General features: G+C 33.0%; 1 protein-coding gene and 2 long non-coding RNA genes across 3 annotated transcripts in view; 1 reads left to right on the forward strand and 2 right to left on the reverse strand.

Annotated features, from left to right (window-relative positions):
- Positions 1 to 15,620, reverse strand: part of LOC139907104 (uncharacterized) — a 161,734-nt gene that overhangs the window by 7,727 nt on the left and 138,387 nt on the right. The gene's annotated exons all lie outside the window — the stretch shown is intronic.
- LOC121127638 (uncharacterized) lies at positions 1,988 to 12,063 on the forward strand. The gene is made up of 3 exons (XR_005867884.2): positions 1,988 to 3,046; positions 11,360 to 11,447; positions 11,500 to 12,063. It is a non-coding gene; the product is annotated as an uncharacterized lncRNA (long non-coding RNA).
- On the reverse strand, positions 3,761 to 8,150 carry LOC121127636 (uncharacterized). Its single transcript, XM_040723055.2, is given in 5 exon segments — positions 3,761 to 4,433; positions 4,436 to 4,510; positions 4,587 to 5,004; positions 5,069 to 6,910; positions 6,966 to 8,150. Coding segments are annotated over 4 exon segments (771 nt in total). The 5' UTR covers positions 5,312 to 6,910; positions 6,966 to 8,150; the 3' UTR covers positions 3,761 to 4,398.

Raw genomic sequence — 15,620 nt, forward strand, 5'->3', positions numbered from 1 at the left:
TGGCCAACTTCTGAAAGAACACTCTGATCCATATGGGTCTAAGCCTGGATACTCCTCGTGGGAGTGTCCAGTCTCTAGAGCAGTGGTTCTTTACCGGGTTCGATCGAAGCCCCCTGCATCCATTGATGCGAATGTCGACTGGAACTACCTACTTTCAGTGCTAGTGGGCCGCAACAGTTTTGCATCTCTCAGAGCGGGTGGTAACAACATGAAAAAACAACCGGAGTGGACCCGTTGTGAGATTCATAAAGGTTTCTTCTCCGCGTTATATTACAAATATTTAGTTACTTAGTAAAAATGTGTTACATAATTATAAGGGTGATAATTTTGGTAAGAATAGAAAAGCGTGCGAGGAGAAGAGAAGAAATACTTATGGCATCATTGATGAAATAATATACATCTTCTTCTATCAATCAAGAACGTTATCATTCCCGCCTTTATTATTCAATATTAATATAATATTAGATGGTGATAGTCGATAGAGAACTGAATAAAACGTCGCCTTCTGTCTGGATTTCTGAAAATGGAGGCCCAGGAATTTGGAAAATACTTACCGGATGAGAAACATATAGTTTGTAGGATTTGTCGATATAAATGTGCCTTTAGTCCCCTGTCTAGAATTACACGCTACTCATTATCCTCATATCATATATCTCAAGAGCATGGATATTTATCTAAAAAATCAAGTCAAGTCAGACTTTAACTCTGATCTCACAAAGATGATTATTGCATGTATAGACCCTTATCCATTGCTAATCATCTATGTTAAAAAAAAATTATGGAGAAATACACGGATAAACCTATCCCTTCCCGAGGAACCATCATTAAATTAATGGAGGATGTTGGTACTGATGTCACTTATAGAAATACATATAAAAATGTTTTGAGTCATCCACACCAAATGACGATCAAGTTATCAGTAAAAAGTATAAAATATTTACTAATTTCAAAATGGAACTCTGAATTACGTACTATCTAACAGTAAGTATTCAATTTTTTTTTAAATCTAAACCTAAAATACGATTCTCTTTTAGCTAAATATATCAATAATTATGATACACAACGCATTAAATGGCAAAACAACTTCTTAAATGGTCACAACAAGGAGGGGTAGTAGCTTTGGATGGTTTGCAACTAGTTTGTCTGAGACTACTTACTTCGCTTAAAGACTTGGGTATGATAATTAGGTTTTCCAATATTACATAGTCAATAAATATTACTTTTTTTTATCACTTAAGGCTTAGCTATGGTTGATAGACTCCAAGAAATGGTGTTCAGAAAACTCATAAAATGCAAAAACAACTGCTTAAATGGTCACAACAACGGGGGTAGTTACATTGGGTGTACCATTATAATTAGCAATTGTGTATATCCTTCATCATAATAGTATGTTGTTGTATAAGCATAAATAACGGGAAAATATCTTTTTTGATGATCTTAATAAGGAGTAATATCGCCGGACATTACTACATAATTAGCTTTTGCTCTAAATCTTTAAGATGGATTTATTTTTAACATTTTTTTTATTAGTATATTTATTGTCTAATTTTATGATTTTGATATTTACTTTATTATTAATAATTAGTTAGATCTCATCAAGTAACATAAAATAAATACAGCCCATTCGTGTTATTTGTGACGTTACACTCAACTTGTCCATCATTGGCTACAGGTGATCAGACCATATTGTCTCAAATGCAGGGAACTTCGAGCACTAAGTAGTCAAATTGTGGCTTTAGTGATGTGAGTTAGTTTGATTTCAAATTTTAATACGAATATATAATTGTATCATATTTGCCTTTGAAATATGAGGCTGTGTATATATATGATATTGATATATCATGTATATTTATATGATGTATAAAACTAAATTGGGATTTCATAATACATGTTAAGTTCGTACAAAATTGCAATTTGAACACAACATATATATATATACTATTTTTAGAAATACCATTTTAGAAAAAGTCAATACTTTTTTTTTATGGCTTTTTTTCATAAATTGTGTACATATTTCATTGAATTGCGTTTTTTAGGAAACAAATTTTATGTATTTTCTTATAATGACATCTTCTTTTGTAAAGATCAATCCTTTTATTATATCTTCCTTTTTAAGAATCTCAGCATATTCTAACCAGCACAGAGCCCCCAGTCAAGAGTGGAGGCTGGGGCAAGTTCCCTCTATAAATCTCCTAAAATTAACCCTGTATATATGTATCTAATATGTAAAAAAAAGTTGGCTCTTTCTAAAACAAATTTCAAAATCTGCAAGCGGCCATGATAACGAAGATATATTAACCCATACTATTCTTTGAGCAGTTGCCCATTCCCAAAAATATCATAATTATACCATTTGATAGATCGGAACCAAATAATGAAAAATGTATTGACAATACAATATAATTCCTCCATTCTAAATGTGATTTAGCCATAATATTTGTAAAAAATCTTTATGTACAGTTTTGCCCGAATATTACCCCAAAAAAAAAAACAGTCTTCCTCCTAATTGTGTGTGTCTTCAGGACAATAATGTGACTATGATCAAATAACAGCTTTAACAATGCTTTCTACTTTCCTCACATCTTTCTGTCTCAAATCAATATTCTTTAAATTGCTTGCAGCAAATTTTTGGATTTTGGCAGGGTTTCTAATTTTCAAGAAGTATTAATTTCAAGTACATAACTATCTTAATAAGAGTATTAAATATATTTGGACAGAACGAAAAAATAGGTGTTGTTCATCAATTTCTTTATCATCACAGTCAAGGTTTTCCTTGATTTATATTTTTTATAACTAAAAAAATTATCTTATTTTATAAAACAACACAAGAAAAAAAAAAACAGTATTTTATTGTGAGCGAGGGATATCAGATTAATAATAAAAGTGAAAGACTTAACAATATTTACATTTTTGTGAAATATTAAGGCCACAGCTTGTAATTTCTTAAATCAATTGGAGTAATTTTGCCTTGAAAATAACAAAATTTGCTTCTTTAGTAGAAATATCTTGTTTTGTGTTGATTTTATCATTCGATTAACATTTTAAGGTAAGTTTCACAAAAACAATAATGATTTAAGACATGAAGAACACGTTTTTGTCTACAATTCAATTTAAAAATTTGTATCGGATGTATTAGAGTATCATTGAAAACTTATTTACCACTTTCACAAGGTTTTGGTTCGAATCTATAAATAGTCAATGACACACTTTACATTATTTTTTTTATAACAACTCATCGATAAAAGGCAACATGTAGATGAATCAAGGAGCTAAACTAAACGTACGCATAACAAAAACTTTACATTTCTTTATCTTTAGTATTCCTTGTATAAATGAGAACCTTTGCCCTGGGAGAAGACGGTAATGTCTTGAGAGGTTTTGTTCATTGGTATTTTTGTCTTAGTACCATAGAAAAGTGTTAACCTTGTAGTAACAGGCAATAATGAATATCCCTCTCCCATGGCGATGTTGTTAATTATTTAAATATTTTTTGTTTGTTTGTAATGTACATATTATAGAAGAATCCTGGAAATTTTCTCAATAAAAAGTAACCAAATTCCAAAATCTTAAGAGACAATCCAAGCTCTTTATATATGGAAAGCCATAACTATGATAATAATTGATGCGATTTTGCATAATTATTATTTAATAAGTGAAAAAAAAAATCTAGATTAATGAATGTGTGATGACCGACATTTTTTGTTTAAATAGTAAAAAATAACAGGAATTGAAATATAACATTAAGCAAGAGCAAATATGGTTTTAGGGGATAGAAATAAAAACTTATATTTCATTTTTATATCATACATATTATAAAAAATATAAGCTGTGAGAGTGGACCATAAACAAATTACAGGAAACAAAACTTAAACCAGTCATTATTTTCTTTAAAACTATGAAACCACAAAATATTGCATAAATATTTCTTTGGTTTATATCCAAAGTAATGAAGACAAAAAATATTTATAATAAATTGAGCTCTATTTGTTTGAGATAAAACAAAATCGAGTAGGAGATTCTAAAAATAGTCCTATAGTTTGGATTATCAAAAAAATATTATATTAAGTAAAGTACGACTTACTTTATTCGAAAGAGTAAACATAAACTCTACAAATGATTTTGTAATATTCTATGTTAAGAAGTTTAAATGCGTGATTCGTACGTCGATAATAAGGATTTAACATAAAATTGCATTAACACTAGCAAAAACCAGAATGAATAATAAATAAAAATACAAGTTGAGTATGATTTCATTCTAAGGATGATTAAGATAGTAGAAATTTCTAGAAGCCGTCATTCTGACGATTTGGTACATGATTGTGTTCATGTAACCTTTTTACAATAATTCCATTCTGATCAGTGTGAGCACGCGAAGGACATTTCGTTGCTTTTCTATTCTTACAATTCCAATAAGTCCGTTCCACACCTTTTTTCTCACAAACATACACGTAACCAGATTTGTCAATTAACATTGGACGACCTCTTTGAGTTTTACCATAGGTAGCAGCCTCTATAAATTCCAAACGAAGAATATTACACATATGATTAGTTAAGGAATATTATATGTAATTAATAAATAGCCATACCGTTACAATGAAAAATATAGTAAGAGGGACTACTGCTATAAGGAAAATCATTGGCTTCTTCATAAACGGGATCCGGCGATTTGTTAACACCACTAGCACTGTGTTTAGCTTCTAAAAACTCGTCATCACAGTCCAGCATTTCCGTTTCTCCTTCAATAGTTACTTCATCTTTATTAAATGATGTGGGATAGTCGTCTTCATAGGGCTCAAGAAACTCACTCTTGAATTCTTCGCATAGAATAACATCCTCACAATTGAAATCGTTTTCTTCTTCCACCTTCCGAAAATTTGAATTTCCAGATGATAGATCTAACCCTTGGATTTTTAAATCATTTGCAAAATGAAGGAATCGATCCAGTTTGGATTCGTTTAATGAAACTTCTCCATTGTAGATGTAGTCCATGAGCATGATGAGTTCCTGAAATGAAATCGAAGGAATTAAATCACTAATGTCAGATCTTACTAAACCTTCAAAATCTTACTTCATAGTCGATATCCCGTAATAATATCATGGGTGTAACAGTGTGAGGAGTGCCTCGAAGCATGTTCTTAAATACGGGAGAAAAGGCACTCAGAATTACTTTGTGGGCATTGACGTGCGTCCCTCCGAAGGTCTCATTTCCGGGAACCAGAGTCACATCAAAGAACTCTCCCTCTTCCCTCAACTTCTTGAACAAAAATGGGCTGATGGTTGTTTTACTCCCTTTCAATAGAACTTCCCCCATCTTGAGCGTCCAAGTTTTCTTTCGAAATTAATGATCAGTCAGTAAAGTAAATGAATCTTCTAGCTCTAGAATAGAAAGTTTGTTTTGATTTTCAGTTCACTTTTGTTTTATATGACGTCAAGCATATGACGTCATCTATCCATTGCTTCCTTTCCTTGCTAATAACAGAGCTAGAAAAGGAGAGTCTGGTCAAATGTCACTAGACTAGAACCAAGATGACTACAGTTTCCAATATGGGTCTTTGGTTATTCTATATCATATATGGAATGTCTCTCTTAAAGTGTTTTGCTACAAAATAAAGAGTTTTTAAAACTAGGGAAAATCATCAAAATAATAAAAATGAGTGTATATATTTCTAATGGAAGTGGTATTTTATTAGTACTTTAATCAAAATAAACATTAAAAACATAAAAAAAAGGCACTATCAAAAAGTACAAAGTTGGTCCAAGTATACAAATCAGAAGATTTTGATTGAAATTTAGCTTTTTTTCTATTAGCTTCTGAATTCTTAGCTGCCATTATCTTTTTGTTAAAAATCGGATGTCCTCATTCAGTTTAGCACTTAAATTTTTACCTATGACATTAAACAAAGCGAATAAAATTATTTGAAGAAAAGCTGACCAGAAGTGTCCTTCCTCGCACTTTACTCCCACAACGGCGATAATGTCAGAGATTAAACTGTCCTGCATCCTGTCAATGAATGTGGCAACAAATGAAGCTCTAGGATTTGGGGTGCCAAGTAAACTGTCTTTCTCTTCAGGAGTAGCTGTGATGTAAGAGAACATGAAGTAAGCATAAAGACAGGGGAGGTAGAGAAGGTCGGATGGAGTCGAGAACGCCCCTCTGTTCATTATGTCGATGAACTCATTAAGGTCTACATACTGATTGGTTGGGCTATCGAAGGTTATTGAGTCCAGATATGTGTCTCTGATGACTATTAACTCTTGGCATGATGTACAGCTGATCTTCAAAGAAAAACCAATATACCCAGCAACAAAGTAGAGAGCATTACTTTCTCCCTTGGAAGCTAGTTCCTGGAGGTCATCTGGTTGCAAGTTAGTCAAAATGAGCTCAGCTTTTAACAGGTCTTCGTTCAGCCGAGGAGTACATAGGAGAAGTCTTCATCTAGGAGAAGATAATCTGACAGAACTGCCGCGGCAAGGCACGTCTGCTTTGTTGCTAGGACGGTTTCTGCTGTGAGGCTAGGTGCTTTACTGTTTTGCTAATCGATGAGAAAGTCGACAAAATCTCTCAAAAAACAGACCACGTTTGTTCTTCTCAGAGATTGGTTCCCGAAGCTCATCTCTCTTTTCGTAACCAACTCCAGGTGTCTTGACGTCTAGGATATTCTACATAGTTCTGACAAACTCTGAACATTCGGATGTGTCTTTAAACTCTGGTCTGTTGTCTTCTTTGGAGTAGTACTTAAGTGCTCCAATTGATGATTCGTGAAAACCAGCATGCTGTTGTAGTTCATTGAACTGTTGAGCACTACCTGACGTGGTCGCAGCTTGAGTTGGCCTTCATGACGCTTTAGGAGTTGAGAGGTAGTTGGGACAGTTTGGCCATAGGGATGGTACTACATCTGCTTTGAGGTACCTGTAAATGAAGGACAGTTATAAGCATGCGCATCAAAAGTGAGAAGATGTCTTACCTCTTCTTTAGAGCCTTGCCAAGGGTCTGAAAGTCGTTGAAATGCAGGGAACACAGCTTTGTACTTTTGGATGATGCCTAATCTGTCTTCTTCAGATCGGTTTCTCTTGGAATGGCTCTCAGCCAGATGTTATCAAGTCCGGGGTTTCTCTCTTAGTTTGGCCACAGATGGATCGTAACACCAGACTGTTGTGGCTCGTTGTCATAGCCCGTTCTACACCCTGGAGCACAACACTTAGTGGACATGATTGGAATTACAAAACACAATAAAGATGGCGTCCACAAAGTAACTAATAGACTATTAGTAATAGTTAAATAGTTATTAGTAATAACTTATTACTCATAAATTATGAGTCATAAGTCATAACTATACAGGTATTACACGTTGTATTGTTTTTTTTTTTCAATAGACCCATGCAACATGTTACACGCGTATTTGAATTCATATTTGCGGGTGCCTGGTCCTGCTTACAGGAGTCCTTGCTACAGGTTACTTGACTAGGACAATTGGTTATGCGAGACATCTAATAAGAAAAATATAAACTAATAACTTAGAAACCCAAAATATATATAAATGAATAATATAAAACTGAGTCAAATACTGTTGTTTCTTGACGAGAGAGAGACACAAACTTATTTATAGGTGGAGAGATCCAGGATAACCGAGAAACAAATGAGAAGAAGAAATGGCGTGGAGGAATAAGACTACACTTATTATAAGATCATGTGTATTCTTTATAATACAAAACCATATTCTAATTTATTTAGAAAATACACGACTATTTATACTATGTAAAATACAGTACTTAATACATAAAAGAAAATACAAGGGGAAAGGAAATATGAAATACATTACAAATACTTAATTAGTTACAAAATTAAATATATTCATAGAAAATAATATACAAATAAACAGAGGATTTACAAATAAGAAAACAATTTGCCTCATTTTTAAGCTTTTTTTCGCATTACTTGCCACGAAGACATTTGAGGCACCTTCAAATTTTATATTTTTCTCTCTTCAATAAAAGTGAAGCTTACAATTACATTTTTTTTTTTTGTACAATTTGAATTCTGGGTGACAAGAAGTAAAGTATCCTCTAAAGTACCAGGATTGAAGTATAAAACTTCCTGTGCTTAGACATGGTAGAGGAAATCCTTGTGGAAGTAGCATCTCGTATCCTGTGATACTACAAGCAATTCGTAGCTGCAATGTTTGTTTTTTTATGGTGCAAGGAGACCAGGCGTCGATATTTTTTGTATTATTGTATAAATAACGTAGCTGGTCATCATTAAATATACGATGAATTGCCTCATTCATATCTGTAATATGTATATAGTAAAGCTATGAACAAAAAACCATTCGAGTCAATTTTACCTAAAGAATGAACAGTCGATGTGGCATACTCCCCTGAATTAGGGTGGAGTTCTTGAATTTGTGTGGACCACCCTCAGTTATTAATATATTAAAAATAAAATTCAGTGTTAGTTATATATATATGATATATATTATATCAATATAAACAATTCATACATTTTATAAGATCATAGGATATCAATATAGTACCTGTTGAATTGGTATAGGGACGTCTAAAGTGTATCCAACGTCCCGATTTCTTTGTCATATTTAGATGAATTATCTGCTACTTCTCCGACCTGAGAAAAATTGTAGTTGGACACCGAAGCTTTATCTGAGCTAAACAATGATTGATCATGTGACCTCATGGAATTAAGTGTTTTTCTCGGTTTGCTTCTTTAGAATAGGAAAATTTCCTGGAGATTGCATTAAGTCTTAAATGTCTCCGTTTTCGATTTATTGAATAAAAAATATCTTCCTCTTTAAAGTGAGCAGAACATAGCATTCGTATTTTCAAAACAAAGTTAGGATTTTCATATATAGATTGAAGATCATTAGACTTTATAAATTAGAAAATACATTGCGAAAAATGAAAAAAAAACACATCCCTTTTGGGAAGAATTAGGGGAAACGTTGACGAAGGAATTGATGGCAACTTTAACAGTCTTGGGTGTGCAAATTATGACTAACTCAAATTAACTATCTGTACATAGAATAATTTGAATCAACCCAAAAATCAAGAGATAAACAAAATATAACGCAGTGGTCCTCAAACTTTTTTATAATCTCAAGGAGAGTCTAAACCAAGAGTTTCCAACTTTTCAAGCTATCCTCAGTGTCGACTCGTTGATCTAAAAGTCGTAAAGGATCTCATTTGCAGGCCATAAGGACATAAGTTTTGTTAGACTTTTGCATCATTAATTTCCAGCCACGTCGTTATCTTTTTTGTATCATGCAACCTTTCCCCTGAAAAGAAACAGAAAAAAGGCACGAAATCATCTGGTAGTTAGCCAAATAAGTCAATCATACCAATATACATATCTTATGCACTCTAAGACTATCAGCGTCATATATTATTTCTTAACCAGTTTTAGGAATATATTTTGTAATATTTATTTCAACATTATATTTAATTTAATAGAATACTACTAAGCAATACTATATAATCTATTAAAAGCGTAGCTATTAATTTGTATTACTATATGATAGCCAAAATTCATAAAAAGGACAAGGGATCAACAGGAAGTAGTATTCCTGTTCTTACGAAAATGGAGCATAAGTATAGAGTAGCTTATTAATTTGATTATTTATCCAAAAGAATACATTATGAAAAAGCCAGGTCTTATCAAAGGGGAGGAGGGAATCGACAGCTGACAACAAAATAAATAGGGTATTTTTGTGTTAGCGAGGTAACGCCGTACAGCAAGGGGGGAGGGAAGCTGTGAATAAAACTTATCGGCCATTGACTCTTCACGAGGGTTGGGATAGATTACGGGACATTCGATGTGATCCTTGATGGCCAGAGAAGAGGAGGTGGTGGAATTTATCCTTTCTTGGAGCCAAGCAGTTTACTTGCACAGCCCGTGGCCCGGGTGGATTATGGGATATTAGAAGGTGTCCTTGATAATCAAGGAAGCAGCAACGATATAATGTATCCTCCCTTGAAGTCAACCAGTTCCCCTGCAAACCAGAAGCCAGGGTGGATTATGATGATACATTTGATGGAGTCCTTGATGCTCAAGGAAGCAGCAGCGGTTGAATTTAAACTGCCTTGAACCCCAGCAGTTCACCTGCACAACTCGTGGATCGGGCTGTATTATAGGGCATTCGATTGGGTCCTTGATGCTCAGGAAAGCAGCGGCGGTTGAATTTAAACTGCCTTGAAACACAGTAGTTCACATTCATTATTCAAGTGCTTTATTGTCTGAATATAATATAATTTGCCATCAAATTGCACAAGATAATATTGTCTTGCAATAATATTACTCAAATTATCGATGATTTTGCTTACAATCATTTTATCTCACAATTAAAATATACACGTTGATATTACCACGCAATCATATTACCACAATCATTTTGTCTGCAATCATTTAACAGTTAACCTTGGTTTATAAAATTATAAGTAACAATGACAACTAGGGAGAAGGACGGGTACATCTGCTATCGAAAATTTGTAAATATACGTGTATAAGTTTGGAATGAACCAATAGACAATGCATTTTTAAGAACTTTCCATATTATTATCTTTAAAACTCAACAATTCTTGATATCAAAATCAAGAAGTTCTATGATTTAAAATGAACATTGTTCGGAGGAGAGAAAATTCCACAAAAAATAAATTTTGGAAGGACTATAGTTACTCATATACTTCCAAAATTAACAATGAACACTTAGATTTGTATTGACATATAAAATTTTGATAGCTCTGGAGATGAATTTGACATCATTAGGCAGATAAGAAATATTTATAATAATGATATTACGAGTGAATCAAATAAGCCTAGATTATCTTCTTGTAGGCAAAGTATATTCTCTAAACGGAAAGAGCAAGGTGCCTACAACAAGCATATTCGGGAAATGAAATTGTATGATTCAGAGTCTTATCATAATCATATGAAAACGTCAAAATAGTTGTTTTATTTATTACTATCTAAAATAATCATATTTTATATACCTTATAACAATAACTTTTAATTGATAATTAGTTGATAGGTTGGTCGCAAACTTTCTAGCGGGGAAAGTTCTCGGCATGTTTATGAACCAATTACTGATGGTGAGAAGTTAGCTCTTACCATAAGATACCTAGCATTAAAGCATTCTCAAGTATGATGGCTTTATGTTTATCAATTATTTATTATTTTTTGATTTTTTAAATATGTGTTTAAGACGTCAATGTCATATAACTTCCGAAATATTAAAAAAATATGTTAATGAAATTGTAGATAATACATCCAACGCTATTTGAAAGCTCTTGTGGTAAAGTTAATAATAAATTACTGTAAAAACATTATTATTTTGATTTATTTTTTTGTAAGGATGAATAAGTTAAAGCTCCTTCTACCAAAGATTGGCTATCAATGAGTAAAGAATATGAAGAGTGGTGGAATTTTCCTATTTGTATTTGTAAGTTTAATTCATAAATATTATTTTATAATTATTTAATTTAATATTAAAGGTACAATAGAGGGAAAACATATGCGAATACAAGCGCCAATTAATTTTATATCAGAATATTTTAATTATAAGGGGTTTCATTCCATTGTGTTATTGGACATTTGTGATGCTAAGTATAGGTATTGATATAGAATAAACGTAATACATATATATATATTATATTCCAATATTAAAAAAATTATTAAAACTATTTATTAATTGAATTAAATGATATATTTTATTTATAAAAATAATAATTAATAAAATTTAAGTATTGAATACTTACATGTTAATCAAAAAAATAATCTTCTGAGAGATTGTGTGTGAGTGTAGATTATACGTTCCTCAACATTGAACCTAAGAGACTGAAATTTTTGTATGGGTCCATGTTCTGAGCTTGGACAGGCTAAGATGGGGGTGTCGATTTTTGGGGAGGTCATATAGGGTTATGCTATACCCAAAACCCAGAAACCGTTTTTGCAGCTCAAGGAAAATAGATAGGGGATTGATTTATTTATCAACAAGTGATTGGTGTTTCAAAAAACAACTATACGAATATCTACGTTTTCTAAATTTTTTCAAAATCAAAAAACTGGAGTATGTTCAATTTCCGGAACATTTTATTACATAATTTTAGCAATATTTGCAAAAATGAACCAGTTATCGAGAGTTATTTTTTCGACAACATTATTCTTCATAACTTTTTTTGCTTTTGCAAGTTCGAAAAAAATATTGGTAGGTCTGTTTTTGTTTTATAATTCCAATAAATGGTATTAACTTTTTTTTTTGGAAATTACAGCAAAAAAGTTTTTTGCGAGTTTCTTTGCAAATTTCGATTTGGAAATTTTTTGTAGTAAATAAAAATGTACTTCTCATCTAGACAATTTTTTTAGATGCATATATGGTGCTATGTTATTTGAAGTTTATAACACATTATTTTTTTATATATTCATAATACTACTATTAAATATTTTACAAGAAGCAATAATAAGATTTTTTTTTTTTGTTTGGGGGTGGGGGGTGGGAAGGGGAGTTGCTATGCTGATACTTTTAAGGTTACCTTATTTTATGTTATAGCGTAGCTATTCATTTTTAATTCCGTTCTTTAGAAACATACACCAAAACTTTACAATAAGAATCTGGTCACCCTGAATCTCACCCCTCTACAACATGTATTATTTCTCTTATATCTTCTCTTTCAACCCTTTAAGAGTCAAGACGTATCAATATAAACAGACAATTATCAATAGTTAAATTAAAATTTAATAAATATGAGTGAAAAATCCGTAGAAATAACCACGCAGGACAAGCTATCGTCCTTCTATACATGCTGCATTAACGACTCCCTATCATCTTCAGTGGAGACGTTGGCCACGTATGGGGGGACCCACTCAAAACCTATGTCTTATTCATGTGATTAAAGGAATGGGAGAATTTCCATGTTTCCTTCATGGAACCCTTCACTTTTGTGGAAGGGTATATTTTTACTTGGTGCAATGTCTAAAAATAATGAAAAAGCTCATTAAGAACGCTACAAGGGATAATTTTAGTCTTTTCCTTTAAAGACCCCCATAAAACATCAATCCTGGGGGAGGAATCAAAAGACTCGGCTCAAAACCACCTTATATTTGGTCCTTCATCAATCAAGATGATGTTGGTCAATATTCGGAATGACGGAGGTTTATTTAATGTGATATGGAGGGGTTCAGAATATCGAAAGATACCTTTTGGGAAGACAACGGCTCACAGGCCTTTGAACCCTAACCCTTCCTTCAGGTCAACACTCCGCCTAAGAATTTAGTGCAACCTCCAACAGGTCATGAAATCCCTCCAAGGGAAGGATACAGAAATACGCCTCCTTGAGCTATTCCTTATTTAGGTATACTTTTGGGGGTTAACTTCCTTTATGATAATTTTTTCCAGCTACTCACAGAAGCTATGAATATGTTTATATAATTGTGTAATTTTAATTAAAAGTAAATCCATATTTAATAATTTGAATATGGTTATAAACCACAATTTTTATCTAAAGAACCTTCTTATTCCTATGTGGGAGGCAATCCTCTTGTATGCTATAACAAGCAATGGATAACAAAGTTGCAAAAATGTTATTTTCTGAAGCCTTAGAGATAGTTACTGAAAGTGATTAATCTCTTCTATTCATTTTCGGAATATTCGCTATTCCTAAGAAGGACAACTCTCGATGGAGAGTTACAAGAAATCTCAACACCTTTAATAAGTTTATTCTAAATTAAATTTGAATCAGTTGATTCATTAAGATTTTGTCTAAACCAAGATTCCTTTTTTTTATGCTCTATAGATATGTTTCATACATATCATTTTCGTAAGATTTTTACTGACCACCGTCGCTTTTTTAAAAATTTCGATGGAGAAACAATTTACCAATTTAACGTTTTATGTTTAGGTCTGACATCAGCTTTATTAATTTTTACTTAGCTTTTGAAACAATTGATTTCATATCTAAGGTCACAAAATAAGATAAGCTGTAGCATCTATTTAGATGCCTTAATTTTGCATGCCAATGCCTCTGTGAATGCCTAGCTCTCCTCGTGTTTAGCCTCGCTGTTATAAAAAATCCTTGGCTTCAAGGTCAATTTGAATAAGAGTTATTGGATTCCAAGGACGTAATTTATTCATCTAGGGACTCTTATCCTTCCCGAGGAAAAAGTGCAAAAGATCCAAGATCTTGCCGCCAAATTCCGCTATAGGAGAAGGTTGTCGGTCCGAGACCTTCAGCAAATAAGTACGCAAAAAATCTGAGATCTTGCCGCTAAATTTCTCCTCAGGCGATGATTGTCGGTCCGAGACCTTCAACAAATAACTACACAAAAGATCCAAGATCCTGCTGCTTAATTCCTCCTAAGGCTATGGTTGTCGGTCTGAGACCTTCAACAAATAACTACGCAAAAGATACGATATCTTGTTTCTAAATGACGCCAAAGACTATGTTTATTGGTCCGATACTTTCAACAAATAACTACGCAAAAGATCGGATATCTTATTGCTAAATTACACCAAAGGCGAAGGTTGTTGGTCCGAGACCTTCAACTAATTAATACACATAAGATCTGGGATCTTGTTGCTAAATTCCATCAAAGGCGATGGTTGTCAGTCCGAAACCTTCAACAAATAACTGAATAAATTTGAAGTGGGAAACCAGCGTTTGAGTACCCCACTCTTTCAGAGAAAACTTCAGTTAAATTAACAAAAGGGAAATTTTCATGACCCTTTCAATCCAGAAATTCAAATCTCCTCCGAGAGTGAGAAAGATATATTATTGTGGGAAGTACACCAATGAGAAGAAATTTAATCCAAAGTTGGAAGTTTTTACGGATGCTACCTTACCAGGTTATGCCATTTCATTATCATACGGCTCTTTTGAACAGGGTCGATGGATAGGGAATGATCGAGATCTTCATATTAATGAGCTCAGAATGTGATCTGTAGAGAAAGTTTTATTTCGATTTCATATCACTCACAGATATTAGTTCATATGGATAATACAGCTACTCTTTTTAAAGAAGGGTGATGCTAAGGTAAAACGTCTAAACGATATCGCTGTGAGTACATGGAAGGGTTTGATGAACAGAGGAATTTGGGAAGATTTTGTCTGGATTCCTTTCAAAAGAGAACACACAAGAAGACTTTTTATCAAGGGAGTCTCTTCATACTTGGGAGTTCGGATTGAAGGAAGAAGTATTCAACCAAATAACCTCCCATTTTTTCCAATCCAAGGTGGATTTCTTTGTGTCTACACAAAGTCAAATAACGTATCTTCGATGAGAGACTATCAAGCGGAGACTTTAGATGCATACTTCATAAGGGGGGAGGAGAAGGGTAACTTCTTCTGTCTAGTACCCTAGGAATAAAACGGTTCCTACAGTTGTAGGAGGTATCGAGGGAGTCACTACGATCGGGGGCAGCGAGGAGAATTCTCTCGTGCCTAGACACTCAGAACCTCGCAGAATTAGGGATTATGATAGCATGGTTGATTTAAAGAACTTTATTAAATCCAGGTTTCGATTCTAAGGCAATTAATATAATTTTTTCTTATATTCGTTCCTCAACTAAGAGGACTTATACATTGGGGTTTTAAACATTTTTATAAGTTTTATTTTTTAT

Source organism: Lepeophtheirus salmonis, chromosome 13, assembly GCF_016086655.4.
Source record: "Lepeophtheirus salmonis chromosome 13, UVic_Lsal_1.4, whole genome shotgun sequence".
Lineage (NCBI taxonomy): Eukaryota > Metazoa > Arthropoda > Copepoda > Siphonostomatoida > Caligidae > Lepeophtheirus > Lepeophtheirus salmonis.